Source organism: Gallinula chloropus, assembly GCF_964237585.1.
Source record: "Gallinula chloropus genome assembly, chromosome: 14".
NCBI classification, from domain to species: Eukaryota; Metazoa; Chordata; class Aves; order Gruiformes; family Rallidae; genus Gallinula; species Gallinula chloropus.
In genome coordinates this window covers 3,038,409-3,061,418 of record NC_140099.1, presented here as the reverse complement: position 1 = coordinate 3,061,418, position 23,010 = coordinate 3,038,409, and the positions used below count along the sequence as shown (strand labels likewise).

Genomic DNA, 23,010 nt, shown 5'->3' with positions numbered 1-23,010 from the left:
TAGACAATTAATTAATTCACCTGTGGTGAAATAACATCTTACTTTAATATCTGTAACATTTCCATATTCACCTGGTTTTGTGTTCTGTTTCATTGAAGAGCTGCTGATGCTAGAATAAGTGTTAAGGCCTCAGACTGATGTGTGCTATATTAATGATGTGCTGTATTTTTTAGGAATGGGTGGAATTTGATGATGAATACCTAGTTATCAATAAGGAGTTAGAGACACTTGCCTCTACATTGCCTTCTGTGAATTTGGTTGAAGAAACAGAAGAAAGATTAGTGGAAAGGATTGCACTTCTACAGGTATTTGTGTCTGTCTCTCTGCCTGGTTTTCTTTGTGGATCTGTAGAGTTGGGAAAAAAAATAATTAGAATATGAGAAGATGGTTTGCAAGGCACTGTTTCCTTTGTGTCCCTGTCTGTGTGTGGCTGCAAACCAGTAACTTACTCTTAAAAGTGGCAGATTGGGCTGCTGATTTCAGCCAGAGGCTGAAAAAAAAAAAAAAAAGAAAAAAAAAGCCCTCAGGAGAGGTTCATTTATGACTATAGAATATGGTCTTCAAATGCAAATATTTGGGAGAAGATCATGTGCAGGCTATATGGAACCCAAGGACAGTACAGAGCTTTGGGGTGAACAGAGAGCCACTTCTCTGTAATTCAGGAACAATTTTCGTGCCGTGGTGTAAACCAAATGGAAGAGGAGAATCAACCTGAACCCCTATTTGCAATAGAAGATTGCCAGGTTTCCCAGCTCCTTTTAAAATCCTGAGAATTCAAAATGAGATGCCCTGCTTTCTGTCTGACCAAAGAGAATAAAATTTCTTTTGTGTAGAATGGCAAGTAGGTTCCTGGTTTGATACCAACTGCATCTCTGATGGCAGAGCTACACCTTTATTTAGAGCATCAAGTCCAGTTGAAAACATTTTATCTCCCATTTAAATACATTTAAGTATAAGGATATGAAAGCAGCCTTTATGGTTGTTTAATATAAATTAAGAACTAGCATTCAATAAACTTCATGATGTATCCTCAGAGTGCTCAGCGTTCCTCACAGGTCTGACCTTCCTTGATTTTGAGGACCCACTCTATTAGAAATTTTTGAACTAATGTGTCTTTGGGTCTGCATTGAGTCCAGTGTGATATTCAGATTCACTGCCTGTACAGGCAAAAAGGACTGCTGTGATTTTGTCTAGGTGACTGTATGAAAGAGATCACTGGACATGCCCAGAAAATTCTGAGCCACAGTAAAGCTTTTGAAACAAATGAACAGTAGATCATTGCATACACAGTGGCCCTTTGGCCTGTTTGATGCCTGTCACACTGAGATGGGAGACACTCAAATTTTGCATAACCATTGATTGTGATGTTGCCTTATTTCCTTTGTGCTTTTAAGTTCTGAACTGGTTCTTTGCTTTCAAGTCTTTATTTGTCTTTAAAGACATGAAAAGCAAAGCAGTAGGGCTTTAGAGGATGCTTCTGGGGTGGATCCTTGCACTGAAGCTTCACATTTTCAAGGACAGAAAATGATAAAATTCCCTGGGGCTTAATTTCTGACAGAGAAATAGCCCTATTAATAATAAATATTGGACAAATCCCTTCTGCTTGGAGATCATGCATCACAAAATTGTTCCATCCTTCCTTCTCCCTAGGACTGATCTATGTCCTGAGGTTTTTTTCTTTTTTTCCCTTTTGTCATCTTCCAGTACAGTGTAGCAATGATAAAAATGATGCTTTGTTTTCATTCAGCTGACAAAGCAAACCAAACTGCTCCTATGTCTTTCACTTAATGTCCTCACTGATTATTATTCATTCCTCCTTGCCACCTTTATTCAACAATTATTCCAGCACCTTCTGGTGGTGGAACCCTCATCCCTGGAGTCAGGGTCAGGCTTGATGAAGCTCTGATCTAGTTAAAGGTGTCCCTGCTTACTGCAGGGCTGTTGGACTAGATGACCTTTAGAGGTCCCTTCCAACCTGTGCCATTCTGTGAATTTTTTATACAGGCTAGAGCCAGAAAGCCCTCTCAGAACAGGAGGGCAATAACTTTCTGCTGGGGACAGTCATACATGTGGACAATACAGCCAGATTCTGATAATATATAAAATGATATTGAGATCAGTCTTGATCTATCCAGAGAAGATGAAAAAACCCAAACAACTGTGTCCTTTTTACATGTAATGAAGTGCAGATACCTTCTGTTTGGAAAATAAAATAAATGACAGAGGAGATATGAGAATAAGAATTTAGAAGAAAAGATACATTTTTGATTTTTTTTTTCAAACTTTCCATGTTCTGATAGCAAATCAAAAGCAGTGTTGATGAAAAGCATGCCAGGGTGGACCAGACGGTGAAAGAAGGAAAGAAATTGCTGACTGCTGTCAACTGTCCAGAAATAGGAAGCCAGATTGGGAAGCTGGAAGAGCAGTGGTTGTCTTTAACCAAAAAAGTTGGGCAGGAACTACAACGGCTTCAGACATTACTCAAACTCTCGGTCAGGTGGGTATAATTCAGGAAGCAATTAGAGATACCAGCTATAAGTTCGTTACTGACCTTCTATAGATGTATTTGGTGAAATACAATAGGGATTAATACATTTCATTGCTGCTTTAACTTAAAAAATGAGAAAAAGAAAAAAACCCACAGTGGTAGTTAGAAAAAGTGGCCCTTTATTACACAGCTGTCTTCAGTGTAGACAAGTGCTTCGCTTCCTGCTTATTTTTATAGGAACAATAGGTTAATTGCTGCTATTGCCAAGTCAGTGCATCTAGGTGAGAGTTAGCTGCACTGGGCTCCAGTTTGTGCACCAGAGGTGTTAACAGAAGCCCTGATCATGCTGCCCTAAGCATTTTGACCTGCTACAAATGCAAGTTGGCCTTGATTCCCACGCAAAGGTATAACACACCTGTCTGTGCATCTACACTGTCCACTTTACAAACATTCAAGACCTGGCTGGCATACTGCTTCCACTTGTGTTTTGAAGTTATCCAAGAGGGGAACACTCAAGCATGCTGAATGCTTTCACATGGCCCAAGTCAACTACTGGTGCAGTCCTGGCACTCAGGTGGAGGCAGTTTGGGGGTCTACAGCCCAGTCCAACAGCTGATATAACAAGCTCAGCTCTCCCTCCCCTTCGTCTTCATGTTCTGATCCCAGTCTGGCTAGACCCAGAGTATGGACAGATCTTGTCAGTTTTTGTTGGTTTCCACTCCTGCTGTGTATTATGCACTGTGTCTTGGAGCCTGCACAATCTCCCTTGGTGGTTTTGACCTCCAACAAAGCTGTGTTAATCTGTGTGAACTTGGCTTGGTGATGCTGGTTGGATACAGAAATAGGCCATTTTCAGGGAGAGCAGACCAGATGAAAAGAGCTGATAGGAACAGTCTCCTGTGCACCTCCAGCTGTGTTGCTCATCAATCCATGCTGTATTCATGGTTCTGCAGCATTACATAGCAGGATAAGTGCCAGAATAGCACGTGCCTCCTCACAAAGAGGAAGACAACTTGGAGGGTGAGAAATGTATCCTAGACTCAGCTAAGAGATGTATGTTTGTGTGTTTTGTTCTCTCCTTGTAGCTACAAGAGAGACTCAGAGGAATTAAACAAATGGCTGGATTCTGCTCAGCAGAGAATGAATTTTTGGAAGGAGCAGTCTCTGAATGTGTCACAGGATCTTCCCACCATCAGGGATAACATCAACAGCTTGTTGGTAAGTCAGTTCTCCTGCCAGGTTTAGACACTTTTGAGTGGGTTTTATATTTGTCATGATGCAGAAGCTGCCCACATAATATAGTACTGAATTACTTTGTACCCCAAAGCCACCTCATTATCTGTGTGAGGAGCCATGACGATGGGAGGCCACCACAGACCTTCCTTCAGATTGTGATGCCAGCCCAAATGCATAAATCGGAATGGAATCATCTAATGATAAACTCCAAGCTGCCACACATCACAGCCCAGCCAGAATTTCTTGTGCATCTGCAGTGTAATAGTATGGTTTCTCTCTTGCTCCTCATGCTGAATACCAGATACAGCAGTTGAGCCAAGCTGATGGACCACTTACCAACTGAACCTGGAGCGTGGGCTCTGGGAGCAGGGGCAAAGACAGGGGTTGTGAAGATGGCAAGCCCAAGTCAGGGAAAAGAAACATGCTGAATTGCATTTCCTGTCTTTGCCTGCCCCTCAATGCTGTGCTCCTCTTGTATGACTAGCTGGGCAGTTCAGCCCCAATGACAGAGAGAGTCCTGCACAGTGGGAAAACAAAGCACCATGAGTGTTGCACTGATAGGTGTTAGTTGGCCAGACACTCACCGACTGGCATTGCTTCCTGGACCACAGTGTGAAGTGGGGATAGGATATTCCCAATCCTTGTGCAGGAAAAGGTGGCATTCAGCATTTTGGCTAAGATGGGCAGAAGGCTGCCTTTGCTGACAGAACATGTTGAGTTTAGGTTTTCTGAAATTTACAAACTTGCTAAAATCTGTTTGTTGAGGCAGTTCATCCAGTGACTGAAAACCTGGTATATGTTCTTTATTTAAATAGATATATATTTACCCTCTCTTCAATTTCTCTCATGCTCCTCAGACATTCTCTAAGGAAGTTGATGAAAAATCTTCCCTGAAGTCATCTGTGGTGAGCACTGCCAACCAGCTCTTTCACGTGAAACAAGCTGATACTGCAGCGCTTAGGTCATCTTTGGCAAAGTTTGAGCAGAAGTGGGGAGAACTGATTATAGAGCTCCCAGCCATCCAAGAAAAGCTTCACCAGGTGAGGAGAAACTGCTCAGTTTGAGCTAAATAAGTACTATACAGTGGGATTCAGTTGGCTACTCCATAAGGCCCCTGAAGCACCTCTTGCCTAATTAGCTGTCTGTCTTGCTTTCAGAATATCCTCAATATTGTCCTGCAGTTTAATTCCTGCAGTGTTCTTCCTGGGCTGTGTTGCACATAACTATCATCTTTACAGTTTTACGTGACAGTCTGTTACAGTGAGAAAGAACTTGATTTCAAATTACTGAATTCACCAACTTTTCTTAGTTTAAGTCATATGCCCCTCTGGAGCACAGGGCTCTCTTTCAAGTTCATACCCTGGTAACTGCAATTACAGTGCCTGAGCCCTTCTAAAAATACAGATGTCATCATCCTTGATATTTCTATGAGCAGACTGGAGAGGATTCATTATGTGCTTTACTCCCAGCTTCAGATGGAAAAACTTCCATCACGGGAAGCTATTGCTGAGCTGATGACCTGGCTGGACCATGTGGAACAACAGCAGGGACATGAGGAGCCAATAAATTCACAATGTAGCGCTGCCCAAGTGAGAAGCCTCCTTCAGAAGTACAAGGTAAATGGGAAGCTGTATGTCCAGGCCTTCTGCAAGGTGTTTGATGGAATCAGCCTACAGGCACTGTCATCTCTTTCCCTTACTCTCAGGAGAGTTCCTAAAGCAGTCTTACATCTTCCTTTATAAAAACCTTTTGCTTCCATGCCACACAACACACTGCCTGCCCTGCTACACAGCTACTGCCTGCTGTGCTTTAATCTCCTTTTCCTCATGCTGTCCCATCTGTTCTGCTTGTTCTCTCTCTTACATTTAGATTATAAAATGCACTGAGGAGGAAAGCTTTGCTTCCTTAGGAAGATTGTGTTTGTGCTGTTTTAGCCTGCCCTTTCAACAAGGAATAGCTCGTAATGTAGCTCCATAGCCAGGATCCATTTAACTAGAACCGGGGTTTTCAGTATTATGTTCCATCAGAAGAGAGAACCTGCTAGGAAAGAGAAACAAGATGAACATCCCTGCTGAGGGAGAGGCTTCAGCAAACTCTTTGCTCTGTTCAGATGCCAAAGCATCAGTGATGGAGGCTGATTGCCCTGGCCACAGGAGGAATTCAAGCCATGCGTGTACCTCCATAGATGCCATGGACCCCAACCTCAGAACATGAATCCCTGCAAAGTCATATTTTGCCCTTTGTGTCTTAGTATAGGAGATACATAACACTGTGGTCTATATCAGTTGGGTTTGGAAGTTGGAAGGTGTTTTTTATATATGTGCCTTCTCCACTTGTCAGCAATGTCAGGATGCATATGCTGAGAAAAAAGCTGGGATCAAGGTCATAATTTCCTACAGGGAAGAAGCTGTGACTTCAGTGCCTCTGTTGCGGTATTCCCTGGTGGCCTTTTACTGGATACTACTAAATGTAATGAAGAGCCCTTTCCTCCCCTCTCCTCCTAAGACTTTCTGAAATAAAAGGGTATTTGTAGAATCATAGAACAGTTGGGGTTGGAAGGGACCTTAAAAATAACATCGTTCCACCCCCAAGGCTCTGTCTGTTTCTGCTTCCCAAGTGAGTGAGTGGCTGAACCACCACATACCTCTAGGTTTTATTCCCTGCTCCAGCACTAGCCTGTTATTACCTTGAGCTACCCACGTAATAATAATGATTTTCCACAAAAGTTACAATGGATGGAAAGAGCTACACAAATCAAGAATGGTAAAAATTGGGAATGCTTACTACAGCCAGGTTGCTTTCAGAAAAGCTGTGGTTCAGAATAAGCCATGAATGTCCCGTAACTGTCTTGAAGCATCGTTTGAACTGCTGAGATCAAAACTGGCCAACTAATTTTTTTACTTTCTGTTTTGTCTTTCCCCTCCAGGAACATATGATGGAAATGAACTTCAAACAGTGGATGGTAGATTTTGTTAACCAGTCGCTCTTGCACATGAGCACTTGTGATGTGGAAAGCAAGCGGCATGAAAGGACAGAATTTGCTGAGTGTCTTGGGGAGCTGAACCTGCAGTGGCACCGGCTGCAGGCATCTCTGAAGAGAAAGGTTTGATTGAGTTCTTAGTTCTTTGGCTCACCACTCGCACCCTGCCTGTGCTTTCTGTTGTCCCATGGCAATAGTGTGGTGCTGTCCCATGGCAATAGTGTTGTGCTGTCCCATGGCAACAGTGTTGTGCTGTCCCATGGCAACAGTGTTGTGCTGTCCCATGGCAACAGTGTTGTGATGTCCCATGGCAACAGCATTGTGATGTCCCATGACAACAGCGTTCTGCTGTCCCATAAGAACAGCGTTGTGCTGTCTCATGGCATTTGGAGTGTAAGGGTCTGACGATCCAGAACTCCAGAGTTTGGCTTAGAGTATCTTCGGGTGCTTTTCTGATAGAGACTCCGTAGGGCCGTTCCTCCCAGCTGTGGTGTAGAGGACATTTTTAATATCAGGCCCTATCTGGACGACTCTAAGATCTACTAAGATGGACTCTCAACGGTTTGATCTGTCGCAAGGATTCTTGCTGACGGTGGCCCCGTTGGAAGTCCTCCTCATTCTTCTGGATAATACGGTAGAGACGGTTCACAATTAGACTGTAGTTTGGGGATATACATTTGCCAGAAACCCACAGTGCCTAGGAAAGCTTGTGTCCCCTTTTTGTTGGTCAGTGAAGACATAGCTGCTGTTTAATTGATAGTGTTGATGGGAATCTGATGACATCCATCCTGCCATTTGATTCCTAAAAACTGGATTTCTTGTGCAGGTCCTTTGACTTGATGTAGTCTGAGAGTAAAACCAGCTTTTAGCAGAATATGGATTATTCCCTTTCTCCTTCCCTGGGGCTTCACCCTTTCCTAATGCAGTCTGGATCAGTCCATGGCAGATGGTGGGGCAGTGTTTCCACCCCTGGGACAATGGACACGAGGGAAGAAAAAAGTCAGATCCTAAGGAGCCAGTAAAACTTTTAATCTTTTCCTTTCAAAACATTTTCTTTAAATAGCATTTTCAATGTGACTATTGTAATCTCATTTTTGTTATGGAAGGGGGGAGCCCTATTTCTGTCCATCCCTAGCTTTAAGCAAGTTAAAAGACTTCTCTAACTTTCAGATACAAGACATGGAACAAACTTTAGAGGCTATTTCAGAAAATGAGAACCAAGTACAGACCTTGCGCAGTTGGATGGAGGCTCAGAGTGGTCGACTGAAATCTTTACAGACCCCAGCAAGTCTGGTCTCTGCCCAGAACACACTAGATGATTGCAAGGTAAGGCATTATATGTGTGATATTACTGCAAAAAACATATTTAGCATTTTGCTGAATCCAGAATAAAGAACTACAAAGATTTTAACAGAAAACAATATAAAGTTACCATTTCCTAGAGGAATACTACTGTGTAATGTTAATTAAAGCACAGTAGGTTGGAGTGATGAAGAGCCAGATCCACTTTAAACATGAATTGCTGTTTTATGGTTTTTCCCTCCAGTTGAAGATGCATTTGTTGTAGTTCCACAGTATTTGGAGTGGTGTGCAGCACTATTGTAGATCTTACTCTGAGATGCCTTTAAAAGAAGTAGTTCTCAGTTCAGCACAGGCATGGCAAAAGCTGTCAGTTCCATTAATCTAAGAGCTCTGAGGTGGAAGTGTCATGGAAACTACATGGTCCCATTTAGAAAACAGCAACTCTCTCTGCTCCTGCCCTAGAATGTAGTGTCTGCACCAGGCTCAGGAATCTGGGTGTCCTTTGGTTTTGCTGTGCTTTTCTGGGCATCAGCTTCCTTAAAATTAGTACGGCTACAGCCAGCTCATAGTTGGCTTCTATTACTCTGCAGTCTACTGGTTTCATTCAGTACAGTGTTCCCTCTCCATTTTTTAACATGGAATATTTTTTCATTCATTGCTATGGTTACATGTCTCTCTCATAGTAGGCTGCTTTTATTGCCTAGAGTGCTGTTACACAGCAAGTAACTTGTCTCTCTGAAGCACTCAGAAATGATTCGAGGGGCCAGAATTGAAGAAAGACACAGGTTATCTTTGACTAAAACATTATCCTGCCCACAGCAAGGCACAGTGCTAGGATGTAGGTGGCTAAAATGTTTTGTTAAAATTAAATTTAAATTTTGTTAAAATGAATTTCCTCCATAAAATCCATGTCCAAATTTGAAAAACATTTTGGGGACAGTAAGGGCAGGGGCAGTAGGTCATGGCTCAAGTGTAGTGTTGTAGGAAAATGCTGTGGGAAAACTGAGTGTGTGGATATTTACTCATGTTGTGAGCCTTCCCCAGCATGTCAAGACTAGCTGATAATCTTGCTGATTGTGCTGGCGGGAAGTTAATCTCCCAGACTGATTTCAGTGGGGTTTGCCCCATGCAGGAAAGCCTCTGCCTAAGAGGATGTCGTGGTTTTGCCCCAGCTGAGAGCCAGGTACCACGCAGTCACTTGTTCTTTAAAAGGGCAGTATGGGGAGGAAAGGGAAGGGGGAAAAAAGCCCAAACCAAAACCTCACGGGTTGGGATAAGGATAGTTTACTAGAATAGCAGAAAGATAGATTTAACAATGATAAGAGGACTTCAGAGCAAAAAATGTATGAGACTGGTGACAGACAATGCAGTTTCTCACTGAACCACACAGCCCAGGCTGTGCAGCCAAAGGCCGTCCCGAGAAACTGGACCGTCCCCAACACTGCTCATCCTGGAGCCACCAGCTCCTCCTCCCACCAGCCCCCCTTTATGCTGAGCATGATGTAATTGGCATGGAATACCCCCTTTGGCCAGTTCAGGTCACCTATCCTGTCTGCAGCCCCTCTCTTCTCCTTAGTAGGGAAATATGAACAGCTGAAAAAGTCCTTGCCTGCTTGGCAACAACTAGAAACATCAGGGTGCTATCAGCACTGCTCCCATCCTGACTCCCAGACACAGCATTCCACCCGCTGCTAGAAAAGAAATTAACTCCATCCTAGCCAAAACCAGGACAGAGGACAAAATGAAAATGACTTTCTAGGTGGTGTTGGGACATCAGGGACTCTTCAGTGCAAAATCAAGTTCCTATTCAGTCTAAAATCTAAATCAGTGAGCTGGAGCAGAGGAGGACCCAAGTGCTAACCTGCTCAAGGAAAAGCTCAGCTACACCAATAGAAAAACTTTTCTGCATCTGGAGAGGGACAGAGAGGCCTCTGTGATGGCTGAGGAATTAGGTCCTGATGGATGTCCAGTGCTCATACTGATACTTCATGGATTCATTCTAGCTCTACCTGCAGGAGACTGTCTAATGCAGCTGCTGTCATTTTGAACTCCTGTAAAGCAGTTGTGCTGTATCAGAATCGAAATGGTGTTGCATGGTTGAAGAATTACATGGAACTGTTTTCAAAGAAGGAATGTTTATCTAAGCTCCTCACACAGATTTTTTTCCTACAGTTTTATCAAAAGACCTTACCCTATCTCTTATTTTTTTCCTCTTTTGTCATTTAGGATCTAGAAAATCAACTCTCAACTAAATCCAAAATTCTTGATCGGGTCAAACAGAGTTTGGCTTTGAATAGAAATGCAGAACAAACCCCAGAATCTTCCAGGATAACTGAGCTCTCTGAAATGGAGCACAGAAATGGAAGCCAGGTAAAAGCTTTGTTTGCATTCTGATTTCCTCTGGTACCTATTCTCTGTTATTAATCTTCATGGGCTGGCAGGAACTGATACAAAAAAGATGCAAAGTATTCCTTACTCTTAATCTTAACCTTCCTAGGAACTTCCTTCTAAATCTGTACCATAATGTAAATTAATGTATTTCCAAGTTTGAGAGACAAAACCAAGTCTGATCTCAAGGTAATTTGAATACAGGGGGAGAAGTGACAGACCCCCATCTGCAGTTTAAGAAAACAAAGAAATAGCACTGCTGTTTTTCTGTTGAGTTGCAAACTGAAACCTTAAGCTTTCTTATTTGATGGCTTCTCTTTCATACCCTCTTCTTTGTGCCCTGTAGTACGCTGGTGGAAGCTGCCTGGCCCTGCCCCATTCTCACTGTAGCTTTTCCACCTCCCAGTTACTCTTTCTTCCACACACCTGGATGGCTTTTGCTGTCTTCAAATCCTATGTAGCTTCCAACTGCTTCAAGGAGAGTCAGACAGGCTAATTTCCCATGCAAACTGACTACCCAGCAGTTTGCATTTATAGTTATCTTTATGCTCAGAACTGTTCTTTTCTTTAAATTTAGATGCAATTGATAGGCACAGAAGACACACTTAAGACTGCATTTATGGATTTAAATTTGTGATAATAATCATCTAGCATAGAGGATTATACACAATGTGGTGATGGTGTTTATAGTGGGTCACTTACCGTTTCTAAATGCCTTAGTTTTGTTCCTCAAAACTTTGGAAACCTGAACCCTTTCACTTGAACTTTTCCATATGAGGGGTTGGTCCAGGATGGGTCTGCTGCTTCTTAGTTTAGTTTCAGCAGGAACAATGTGGCTGTTTCTTACCAAGAAAGCAGAGGTGGTTTTGTCTGTATCCATGATGAAAGTTCTTCCTTCTGCTATAGAGCTGGTGATTGAAATTGGCAGGATTGACAGCCTAGTGCTTTTTTCTTCTTGCAGTCACCATGGCTCACAATCATTTTAGTATTTTTGTGACTTTAAGTATTAAACTTACAAACTGCAGAATGTTCTTGCAGCCTAGTGGTCTGTGTGTGCAGTGAAGCACCGAGTAAAGCTTTCTTCCTGGGGGTGACCACTCTCAGAAGAGCCAGGCTGTGATTTCAAATATAGGTGTAAGGAGATGTGGCACCTTGATTGTATTGTCCGTAGGTTGATCTCAAGACTGTGGCCCAGAGACATTTCACGAATACAATGTCTTTCTATCCTGCTTGTATGGGCAGTAATTAGCTGCAGGCTCCTCCCACCTACACCATGATTCAAATGAGAAAAGGCATGATTAATCCATCTACTCCTGCGTGCCTGGAACTAGGATACTAGGATACAATGAACTATGCAGTGTATCTGGCATGCACTGTGGTGCTGAAAAGTCTTCATCTTCCACTGTGTGGATGTGTAATCAGAACTGAAATCTGGGCCCATGAAGACCTGCCTGTTTGCTTGCCTGGCTTTCATGCTCTTCTCAAAGCATCTGGTACTGGCACGACTGAAAATAGATATTCATTTAGATTAATGTTTTGTCTAACCCAGGACACACCTTATGTATTTACCTGATACAGAAGGGTAAAAATCATGCTGAAGGAGTGCTGTAGTTTGGGGGTTGCGATGTCTAGGAGTATGTGGCAAATGGCAAGCATGCTTGCCCCAGTATAGATTAATTGACTTGAGTCATGAAAGAGACATAGCAAACAAAGAGGATATCCATCATTTAATGTTAGGAGAACCCTAAAGTTCTTAATAGCAATTCAGGTGGGCCTGTATTATAGGAGCACAGTGGCATAAGAGGAATGATACCTCTCCAGAGTATTGTAGAAGCGTCTTCTTCCGTACAAAACAATTTCTATTCAAATTTTCATTAAAAGAAAACTTGATCTCTGGATCAAACAATCTGCTACCAAAGAAGATTAAGGCTTTCAACTTCTTCCCATTTCAGGTTGATTTTTGGCAGGAAGCAATTCATTATTTCAATACTTTTTGGGAGGTTCTGGAATTGTGGCTGACAGAATAGTGCTACCTTGAAGTCTGGTTAAATTTTTATTTGCAACAAATTCTTACACTTCACTCTAAATACTGCCTACTGCTTGGTTTGAAGTCTGCAGAGTTCCTTCCCAAGTAGGAAGATACTCCACCTTATGGATTGTCATGGACTGAGTATTGAGCTTAGATTTTTAAGTCAGTTTAAATGTGATTTATGTTTCATGACTTCTACCCAAGAAATAATAACAACATTGGTTCACTTGCAGGTTGCACAGTTAAAGACCTCAATGCAGTCAGTACTGGGGCATTGGAAAGCTTATCATGAAATTTATGAAAAAGTCCACCTGATGACGACAAGATCTTCGTACTGCCTACAGCAGTGCAAACCTTTTGTGGTGTCATTGGAAACACTGAAAAACCAAGTCAGAACTCTCCAGGTAAATCTACTGAAGTTGTTTTACTTCTGTACATCCTTCTGTGCATTCGAAGAAACAAACTCCACTGACAAAAAAGACAGAAAAATGTATTTGAGCAAGTTCCTCTTTAATATAGTGCTACTGAAGTGAGTAGTATTTTTTTTGTTAACCTCCAGAGGCACTAAGGTCTGTTGTTAAACTTCTTGCTTTATTTAGCACCTAAGTTCAGCTTTAGTGCAATTTAGTTACTGAGGTTCAAGAGAGAAGTATGGGTGAGCGGCCACCATGTCTGCCTGCCAGTGGGCTGACATGGGGTGGGTGCAGCAGCCCTGGGTCAGAGCAAGAGGAACCCTGAGCCTGGTGTTTCTGATTGATCCAGTGCAAAGTCTCTCTCCAGACCTGGAATAACCTGCACAGCCTCTGAATGAGGCTGGGCATAAATGCCGAGTGGAAATGTCCTGAATCATCCTGCTGCTCTGCTTGGCTATGGCAGAGTCTAACTGGGGCATCTAGTGTAGGCAGGCAGGCTGGCCCTGCATCGAAATGTTCTACAGATACGGCTAAAGCCCCTCACCTGGCTTGAAATGAGTGTTGAAAGGCTGTGTAAACACTCTCCATTTCAGTAAAAATAAGGCCTGTTTTGGTATATTTTAAAATTATATCAGAAGTGGTGCAGGCCAGACTGAGGCTGTGAATCCTGGGCATGTGTGTCTCGACAATAAAGCCTGCATAAGTGATTTCCATCCTCATCTGGGGACAGGTAATAACTGGAAGGAACTGGGCACTTTCTTACCCCTTCCTTCCATCACCCTCTTTATTTTTAATCAGAGTAAGTTCACAGATAACGATCCATGGCAGGGGTCTGCAATTGCCTGTATCAGGAGGGCAGCATGTGGCCAGAGACAGGAGCTGTCATGCAAACAGAAATTTCCCTGAAAGTGGCTTAAAACAAAAACATTTTTTTTGTTTCTAGTGAACAAATTTAATCAGTTCAAGGCTGTGTGTTTGTGAAATGAGCTGTTTCTTTAAAAGCAATTCAATTACCTCAGTTTAGAATACACCTCTTGAATGTTTTTTTTTTAACAAGGACCATTTCACCTCTCTCTTAGCTTCCTAATTTTTAGGATCCAGTGTAACATCTTTCACAAACATTTTAGTCTGTGCTGCAAATGTGTTGCTGCATTATAGCTGTCCATTCTATATAGCTTTTCCATATATAGACCTTAGAGTGGCCTTTTAATACCTGAAAGGTGCCTATGAGAAAGCTGTGGAAGAACTGTTCACCGGGGCAAGTAGCACTAGGGTGAGGGGTAATGGTTTTAAACTAGAAAAGGGCAGATTTAGGTTGGTTATTAGGAAAAAAGTCTTCAGTATGAGGGTGGTGGATCACTGGCACAGGTTGCCTAGAGACAGAGTGGAAGCCCCATCCCTAGAGATACTCCAGGTCAGGCTTGATGGAGCTCTGAGCAGCCTGATCTAGTGAAGGTGTCCCTGCTTCCTGCATGGGGGTTGGACTAGATGGCCTTTAGAGGTCCCTTCCAACCTCACCCATTCTACGATTCTATTCTGTGACTCTGTTATTGCTGTCCTACACCTACCAATCTGTAGGGGAAACTACACTTAGGCTGTTCATCTCCACAACTCATTTCCATAATACATTTTGCAGTCTCTTCAGGATGAATCAGAGAACAGTGAGGAAATTTGGGCCAAGCTCCATGCTGCTGCCAGTAACCTGAAGAACAACTCTTCCCCCACCTTTGCAAAGATTATTGCAAAGAAGTGTGTAGATGCACACGCAAGGTAAGCTTGCAAAAAAGACACACAGTTATTAGGATTTTAAAGAATCAAAACAAATGAGTTGCTGAAGTAGGATTTGAAAGTCTGTCGTATTTTTAAATCTATTACTGTAGCATACTCTGTCTAAGGGCACACGTGTGAGGGGTAGCTGATATCTTTTTTGACGGAGCACAAAATGGTCCTGTGTCAGTGTTCAGTAACATGGATATGAATGCAAAGAAACTCCCACAGGAATCCTATACTAATCATATTCTGGAGGAGAATGTTCTAGGAAAATTCTCTTATCCTTTAATGTGTTGACAGGTGGAACTCAGTAAATGAAGACATTGCAAATCAACTGCGGGCAGCGCAAGCGACTCTGCAGCTTTGGAAGCCCTTTGATACGTTATGCACTGAGACAACAGCCAAGTTACAGAAGCATGAAGAGCAGTGTACTAAGCTGTTGGATGCTCAAGTGCCCAAGGATAATATGATAGAAACCCTGATACAGAAAATACAGGATATAAAGGTACATGAATATGCTTCTGCTGCCTGATACAAAGCAGGATTTATATCTGAGCAACAAATTAATTGAATACCTCGTTCCACTTTCCTCCCCCAAATCCAGCTAGTGGATAGACAAAATCTGTGGGGGTTTTCCCTAATAGCATACACTATTTTATTTAAATATTTTGACCATATCCTGAGACCAAACCAAACTGGAGTTAGCATAGGATGAGAAGATATCAAAGAGAGCAATTATATTCCATTGTGCCATATACAAAGAATCAGGCCCGTGTTGGAAGGAATCATTAAAGAGTTATTTACATTATGGGACACTGCTTGGGAGGAGAGATAATATCTACTAGAACAATAACTGCAGAAAAGAGACCAGTTCTCCAGTACACAGAACCATCTTGAGGTCTTCTGCAGCCTTCAAATTGGTTTTATTTGGGCTTGGTACTTTTTTTGACCTGGTCTGATAAGTTCACAGAATTCTGAGCTCATTAGATTATTCTAAATGCTTTTGACTTTAGGCAAATGAGATCTCATGCTGAGACCGCAGGGTACATTTGATTCTCTCATGCAGCAAAGCTGTCGTTAGGTCCTGACATTCTTGGTTTCTTTAGACTTCAATAAAGAAAAATGATAATCCTTGTTTCAGGACAGAGCAATGATTCATCATGCTTTATGATCCTCTAGCCACATATTGGAAGAAGTTCAAAGTACTCCACTTTGCATATGGCCAGTTAAGAAACTTTACATTGTGGGAAAGAGAAGTCGTATACTTCTCCCTGTGTCAGAAAAAATAGACAGCAGCAAAACTCAGAGCAAAACATTTTCACTCCCTTCTGATCCATTAATGACTGTGACATAAATTCATCAGTTTGTCAGCAAAAAGGCACCATATTTTCTGGAAACTTTTTTGGAAGAGTTTTGCACCCACGAAGGCAGGCATGACTGCTGGAGTGCCATCAGCACTGCAGGTCCTGTCTGGTGTGTGTGGTGGGACACATGAAGCTAACTGGTTTTGGAAAGTGGTGACTTAGAAGAACAGGATCACTGATATGGCACATGAGTTGCATGTAAAGCTTTAATTTTATAGCATCATTTCTGTAGTAAAGGGGAACAAATAAAACCAAACCCAGGGTCCTTGGTCATTAAGGGATCCAAAGCACTGTTGTTTGTAACATAATAGCATTTCTCATCTGCAGCATGGGCCAGTTTCTCCGTCTGCTAGTGTAAATCCATTCTGTGGAGAGGCATACTCTGATTTCTCTCCCTAATCTTCTCTGTAGCAGTAGTATCCCACTGCCTGAAGTCACTGGTGTTCCATTGAACTCTGAACTGTGCCTTTCCCAGCACTAGAGTCAATGGAAGCAATTCCCTTTATCCTCTGACTAAAAGACCAAAGCTTTCACCATAGCTGAATTTGGCTCCCAGAGGAGATAAACAAAAAGAGCTTAGTTACAGCAACAAAAGATACTAAATGAAAGTGGCACATGAATGATGATCTGATTCATTTGCTGACTTTTTTTTTTCCTTTCCCCTTCCCTCATCAGGATTTACAGCACGACCTTCAAAACGTAGCAGCATGCCATGCCCAGATTTCTGCACTGGCTGATCAGATAAAGCAGCAGACTGGGACAGCTGCAGAAGCCTCTCTGTTGCAGAAGATGCAGCCGCTCCAGAGAGCATCCTATTTGGAGAAGATATTGCAGAGGAAGTTAGAGGAATTTGAGGTACTTTTTTCAATATTAGATTAGCTGTCAGTGTGAGGTAACGTCTTCACTAGAGTCCTGTGTGGGCTACCTTCTACACCAGAGCCCTGTAGTTCTTGAAATGAAATGAAATTTTAGTAAAATAAAGATTTTCAGGATGATGTAAAGAAATAATACATGAAGCCAGAGGGGCAGATGAAGGGTTTCATGCTGCTTACCTGTTTGTGTTGCTCTAACAAAGCTTTTTAAGAGCCTATTACAGTCAAGCAGTATGAGACCCTCAGATGATTACAGGTTCAGAAATGTATTTATATGCTATGAACTTTGAAATAAGCTGTAAACTTTCTCAGCTGTGCTTTGGAAAAAACTTATTTTTGCTTTGATATGAGTTCACACAATATATCTAACACAAGCAGAAAACTCTGGTCATTAGGAAAACCAGATTCACATCCCTGCTCAGGTAGCATAGGGAGGGACCTGGATCCAGGTTTCTCCATATGATGCTGTGATCACAAGAGTGCTGTGGGATTGACTACCACTCTGCACAAGTATTCCTGAGAAAACTTCCAAGCAAATATCCTGCTGTACATCTATTGATGAAAACCTATTCTGTTCCTGTGAAGAAGTCTGGTTTCAATGAATTGTGCTGTTCTAAAGTAAACCCAAATTCACCAAGAAATTTTCAGCCAGGTCTGTCTATGACTCCATCTACCAGCATAGTTCCACAGCTAGAAACCAGAGAAAAACTAAGAAAGTTCATTAGGTGGGTTATAAATACGTTGGAATTTGAATTGAACATCTCTTTGTTTTCCTGATAATACTGCTCTTTGCTCCTCTTTGTATACTGAATAAGTATATTAAACCATAATTAATGTGAATATACAATATTTATCCTAGTTCAATCTTTCACAACTGGAGGATTTCAAGAAATGCTTTGAAACGCTGGAGGGTCAGCTCACAAATTGCACAGAGTCCTTCAACAGACTCTGTCAACAGGACGAAACAGACAACTCAGAATTGCTCCTGGTATGTTTGATTCCCAAGTACAAAAAGACACATACTGAGGATTTTAGTGTCCGTAAGACACCAGCTCTTGCATACTTCAAGGAACATTTTGTGCCCTAAGTGTTGTACTTCTACTGCTTCTGTCAGAGTAACTGTAATGTCATCCAAAACAGAAAAACCACCAATAATTTAAGTTCATGAAACCTCAATATACACATTGCAGGCCAGATGCCTGCATGGAGGAGAGAAAAATCACATAGATTTGGGATTGATGGGAGATCTTTTCCCCCAGCTCTGCTCTGGAGCTACCCCATTGCCCTCAGTGTAAGGTAGAAAGTGAATCTGAAAGTATCAGCTCTTGAATATGTGTTCAGTACTGTTGGAAAGGGAGGACACTGTGTGAGGGAATTGTGACTTTTTTTGTTTCCTATGTTCTTTGAAGTTAACACAGAAATGTTAGGGGGGTGGGTTAGTATTTTGGATGCATACAGAAGAAGCTTCTATATACTTTAAAATCAAAGAAAGGCAGTGTTTTTGGCAATTCATGGGTTTTTTAACTTCCAGAATCGCACACTGGAGCTTGCTGCACTTTCTCCAAGCATAGAGAGTTTGAACGAAGTGAGCTTGAAGCTGCCAATTGATGACTTCACCCTGAAGAAAGTGCAGAGCCTGACACGGCAGTGGAGTCAGAAAACAGCAACTGCTCTGGAACGCTGCAGGTCTGAAGTGCAACCAGAACCCCACTGCCAACCATTTCCTTTTCTGTGAGGAAGATGAAAACCAAATCAAACCAGAGGAAGTCTTACAATTTGTTTTCAGCTTTCTCTCAGCCCCTTTCTTAGGGGCTTTCCAAATGGATTCCTGACCTTTTAACAAAACTACATCCAGATTATTCAGTGGTTATTTGTATTCCAAGCTACTTGAAGCAAAAATCTGGATGGTCATAAGTGAAAGAGGTAGCAAAGTGCCAAGCAAAACCTGAGTATGTTAGTATTGCTAACCACGATGCTGTACTGTATGCAAACATTGCCAGGAAAACCATGACTACCACAACAGTTTCTAATGATTTTTTGTTTGTTTTACAGTGTGCTTGAGGGAACACAAAAAAATGCAGAGAAATTCTTTCAGAAATGCGAGAACTGGATTAAATTCCTAGAAAAAATGGATGAGGCCTTGAAATCAAATATCCCAGGACGGTTTGAAGAACTGCAGGAGCAACAGAAAGTATATGAGGTAAAGTTGACTCTGAAAATAGAAGCATCTTCTTGAATGGTGAAGGTGGGGAGAAACCACTAGGAAATACTGTGCCTTTTGAAGTTACATCTGGGCATTTCAGTCTTGAAGTGTGGCCTTGTACTTATTCAGAGGAAAGCTTCTGAAATAAGAAAATCCTTTTCCAAAATGGATGGCTCCCTTTTTTGTAGGGACCAGACCTTTAGGAGTTGGTGCCTAAGTGGTGCTGGAACATGGAAGTCCTGGATTTCTCCAACCCCAGGCTACTTGCCTGTCTCCCTGTCTCAGGGCACTGAGGCTTGCGGCCTAGGACAACCAGCGAGGCAGTTGGCTGGCAATCTGGCAGGAACCTTCCTGGTTTCTGGAAGAGCTGCATTTAAAACAGAAAGTTTCTGCAGCATCTTTCTGTTTCGACTGGTTCTTAGATTTTGGTGGAAATCTGTTTCACGGGCATTTTCCCAAACACTTGCTGTTTGTCACAGAGACATGGTGCTTCACACATGTGTGCCGGTATCCGTTGGGGGGAGAAGGTGCACTGCATGCTACCAGTAGCATGTGGGTACAGTTCTAAGCAGTGTCTGTCTATTGGCTTTGCCCTAGTGGTGGGAGGATGGAAGGACAACTAAAATACTGGGAAAAAAACCCAAGTGGTAGACGCTAAACATCTCTTAGGGTGAGCTCCGTGCTGCCTCAGTGCACCAGAGCTTCACGCTGCCTGACTTACTGCTGCTTCACACCACCGGGTGGTGAGTCTCTGCACCTTACGGTCCAAGACAAGTTATTTTCTCTCGTTTACTTAGAAGTCTTCTCTTCATCCAGTGCAATGAAATTATCATTGTATTTTCAGATGCTGCAAGCTGAGATTTCCATAAATCAGCAGACACTCAATTCTATCATTTCAAAAGTTCTACTGTCCTTAGAATCTGGAGAAGCAGAGAAAAGGTAATCTATGTGTTTTTCTCCTTAAGTCTCTTCCATGACGTTGGTACTGAATCTTTGCTCTAAGGACATTCTTGACTGGGTTCACCTTTTAAATAACTCCCTGGCACATCTGCAGAAGTGTGAGGAGGTACAGTGACAAACACAGGCACCCCGGCCAGACTGCATTTTGGTTTGCAGCTGGATGTTCTGCCTAGCAAAAAAAATTGCTCCTGAACAGGAAGCTTCCATGTCTACTGCTACCCTGCAGTTGTTACAAGTGGTGTAACTGTGGCTGAGAAGCCACCTTCTTCCAGAGAGCATGTGCAGAGGTGTGAGACTATCCATGTTGCCCCTGGAACACCTGATGAAACATTGAGTCACCAGCCATGCAACTCGAAACAGGTGGTAGCCAAACCTGTTTTTTATCAGTACCATTTTGCACTTTTCTCGTAATCGTGAGTGGGAAGCAGCCAGTAATATTTGTGAGCAGAGGTTCAGCTCCTTCAGGCATGCTGTTAACACATTACCCCTTTGTGCCAGAGCTTGCTGCTTCCCCAGAGTTACCAGGACAGTGTGTGTGTGTGCTCCCCTCTGCTGCTTCAGGATAAAGTCCATAGCTTGGCTTAAACCTGCAAGGGAAAGCAGGGCTACACTAAGCAAAGCTGCTGGATTTTTGTGCTGAAGCGAGCCCCACAAAAAAAAAAAAAAAGGGTGTGTGTAAGAGCTGCTCTGGGTGCCATGGTCTCCTGCAGAGGAGTAGACCTGACAATTGGGGCAGGGGGGCTTAGCCACTCCAGCTAAATCTGCTGGATTACTTAGAAGATGGAATAGTGAGAGCAGGGCTGAGTTTAGGGCTGCATAGAGTTTTTTGCATAGCTGGGTACGGTAATTGGAATACAATATTGCAAATGGAAATCCATCACAGTTACTGTAAAATACAGCCTTGAGGTTAAAATATGTTAACATTAAACACTTGCTATCCCCAGAACTGAGTTTATTTCCAAACTCACATTGCTGAAAGAGCAGTGGCAGAATGTTATCCGGATGGTTCAGCAGAGGAAGAAAGATATTGATGGACTCATGAGCCAGTGGCTGTTCTTCAGGTGTTGCTTGCAGAGACTCAGCAGATTTATTGCTGATACAAACAGCTTCCTCCTATCAGTGAAGAGCCAGGACTGCTATAACCTCTACCAGCTTTGTAATCTGACTCATGACTTCAAGGTACTATATTTACTTCTCATTAGTCTAAAATCTGTGTATTTTCTTAGACTGAAACAAATTCTGTCCAGTAAGGAAAAAAGCTTTAAAATCACATGTTTTTTGGATAAAAACAATTGCTGACACTTTTTCTTAAAGCTGAGCACAGATAAGAAAACATTGACATTGTGTAAGGCTTATTATACCAGAAAACTTCCTGGTCAGCACTGTCATTTAGTAGCCTTGCATGCTGTAAAAATAGTACATGGACAGGGTAATACACGGTGCCCTCTGGGTCTGTACGTGCCGCGTCGACACGGCTGCTGAATGCAGGCCTTGCGGTGTGGCTGAAGGACGCAGGCACATGGGTGGCAAGATGGTCCATGTGTGTCCTGTGTGTGCAGGCATGGGCAGGAGGAGGTGCCAAGAGCAGAAGTTAAAGCACTTGCAAGGGGGTCTGTCCTTGGAGCCACCGCTCCAGGATGCACAGACCTGGGCAGCAGCCCTTCAGGACAGCAACTTCTGTGTTTTACATGCAGTGGAAAAAATATTTTCCTTTGTTAACACTGGGTGTCTTGGTTTTCCATTTAATTATACACCTCTTTGTTTTATAAGAAAGTAAAACCAAGCAGTGAACTTGATGGTTGCCTAAGGCAATCTAAAACCTTTCAAAAATACATTATTGAATGCTATTTGCACAGTCCAAGATTTATTGTGTTCCCACACACCTAATGTTGATGGATTAACACATTATCAGTATTCCATTTGGTGCTTGCCCTATTTATTTCATCTTTACTTTTAACTGCTGTGTAAAGATGATGTTTGGTAGATTTTACAAGTTAATGCTCATGCTTTTCCTTCCTGGGAAAAGCCAGAAAATCTTCTTGCTCCTACTCCAAACTGCCCTTCCCTCCTGCTGCTGTTTTACAGAAAGAAACAGTCATCAGATCTGCTTGTGTTACAGGCCAGTTTGTGTTGTAGGAAAATAAATATGGATGGCTTACTTCACTTGGAGTATGTCAAGATCTACAGAGCTCTTATCTGTGAAAAATTCATCCTAGTTGTTGATGCTTGAGGTGCAAACAGAAGTTAAACTGGTTTTTAAATTCAGAATAATTCAGATAAAAAAAGATGGAAGTTCAGTTAACTGCTGCACTTTGTATGAAAAGCTATTGTGGAGTTTTATAGATCAGAAGATCAGAAAGAATCTTGTTTTTCTCAAATTTAAAAAGCAGATGGGAGAAGATTTATTCTTTACTCTTTCATGAAAGTGAACAAACAAGTGCCTTGTAATTCCCTTTGAGTTTTCACTTATTCCCAAGTGAAATGCCAAGAATGTGCTTCTAAAGCTTGTTATGAACAGCTGGGATACTTACTTTTTTGGTTTTCTTTCTATTAAAGAGTAGGACAATGACTTTCCAGAGGTGGGAAACCATCTACTCCTTAATCATTGATGCCGGGGAAAAGTTACGCACTGTGTCTGATCCTGAGACCAGCGCTGTTCTCCAGGAGGAGCTCAGCCAGTTACAGCAGAACTGGGGGGACACCCAAGTGGAGCTGGACAAGCAGATGATGCAGATCAACAGCACCATTCAGGTAGATGATGCCCTCCCCAGGGAGCAGCTACACGAGCTTCTCCAGCATTGGGGTTGCAGGTGCTTCCCTGCTCCACTATCTCCAGCGCTGAGCTCTGTACCAACAGTGCAGACGCTGAGCTGCTGATCACTGTGGAGAGTTCTGAGCGAAGTGCATGTCATGCACCATCAGGCCTTGTGCTCCACTGATTCCCCAAAGGAAAATGGGCTTGGTGTCTGTCTGTTGCTACAGCAGATGTTTCCTGCTCTGGTTGT

General features: G+C 42.5%; 1 protein-coding gene across 1 annotated transcript in view; it reads left to right on the top strand.

Moving 5' to 3' along the window:
- The window catches only part of LOC311197004 (nesprin-2-like), a gene marked incomplete at its 5' end in the record, with an annotated part of 155,847 nt that overhangs the window by 98,766 nt on the left and 34,071 nt on the right, over nucleotides 1-23,010 (top strand). The window contains 18 exons of the mRNA XM_084270692.1: nucleotides 174-305; nucleotides 2,301-2,497; nucleotides 3,574-3,706; nucleotides 4,582-4,764; nucleotides 5,194-5,340; nucleotides 6,651-6,827; nucleotides 7,875-8,030; nucleotides 10,233-10,376; nucleotides 12,657-12,827; nucleotides 14,473-14,606; nucleotides 14,907-15,111; nucleotides 16,646-16,825; nucleotides 17,702-17,830; nucleotides 18,374-18,528; nucleotides 18,895-19,042; nucleotides 19,890-19,984; nucleotides 20,950-21,184; nucleotides 22,562-22,756. Coding sequence (XP_084126818.1) covers nucleotides 174-305; nucleotides 2,301-2,497; nucleotides 3,574-3,706; nucleotides 4,582-4,764; nucleotides 5,194-5,340; nucleotides 6,651-6,827; nucleotides 7,875-8,030; nucleotides 10,233-10,376; nucleotides 12,657-12,827; nucleotides 14,473-14,606; nucleotides 14,907-15,111; nucleotides 16,646-16,825; nucleotides 17,702-17,830; nucleotides 18,374-18,528; nucleotides 18,895-19,042; nucleotides 19,890-19,984; nucleotides 20,950-21,184; nucleotides 22,562-22,756 — 2,916 coding nt within the window. The remainder of the gene's footprint in view (nucleotides 1-173; nucleotides 306-2,300; nucleotides 2,498-3,573; nucleotides 3,707-4,581; nucleotides 4,765-5,193; nucleotides 5,341-6,650; nucleotides 6,828-7,874; nucleotides 8,031-10,232; nucleotides 10,377-12,656; nucleotides 12,828-14,472; nucleotides 14,607-14,906; nucleotides 15,112-16,645; nucleotides 16,826-17,701; nucleotides 17,831-18,373; nucleotides 18,529-18,894; nucleotides 19,043-19,889; nucleotides 19,985-20,949; nucleotides 21,185-22,561; nucleotides 22,757-23,010) is intronic.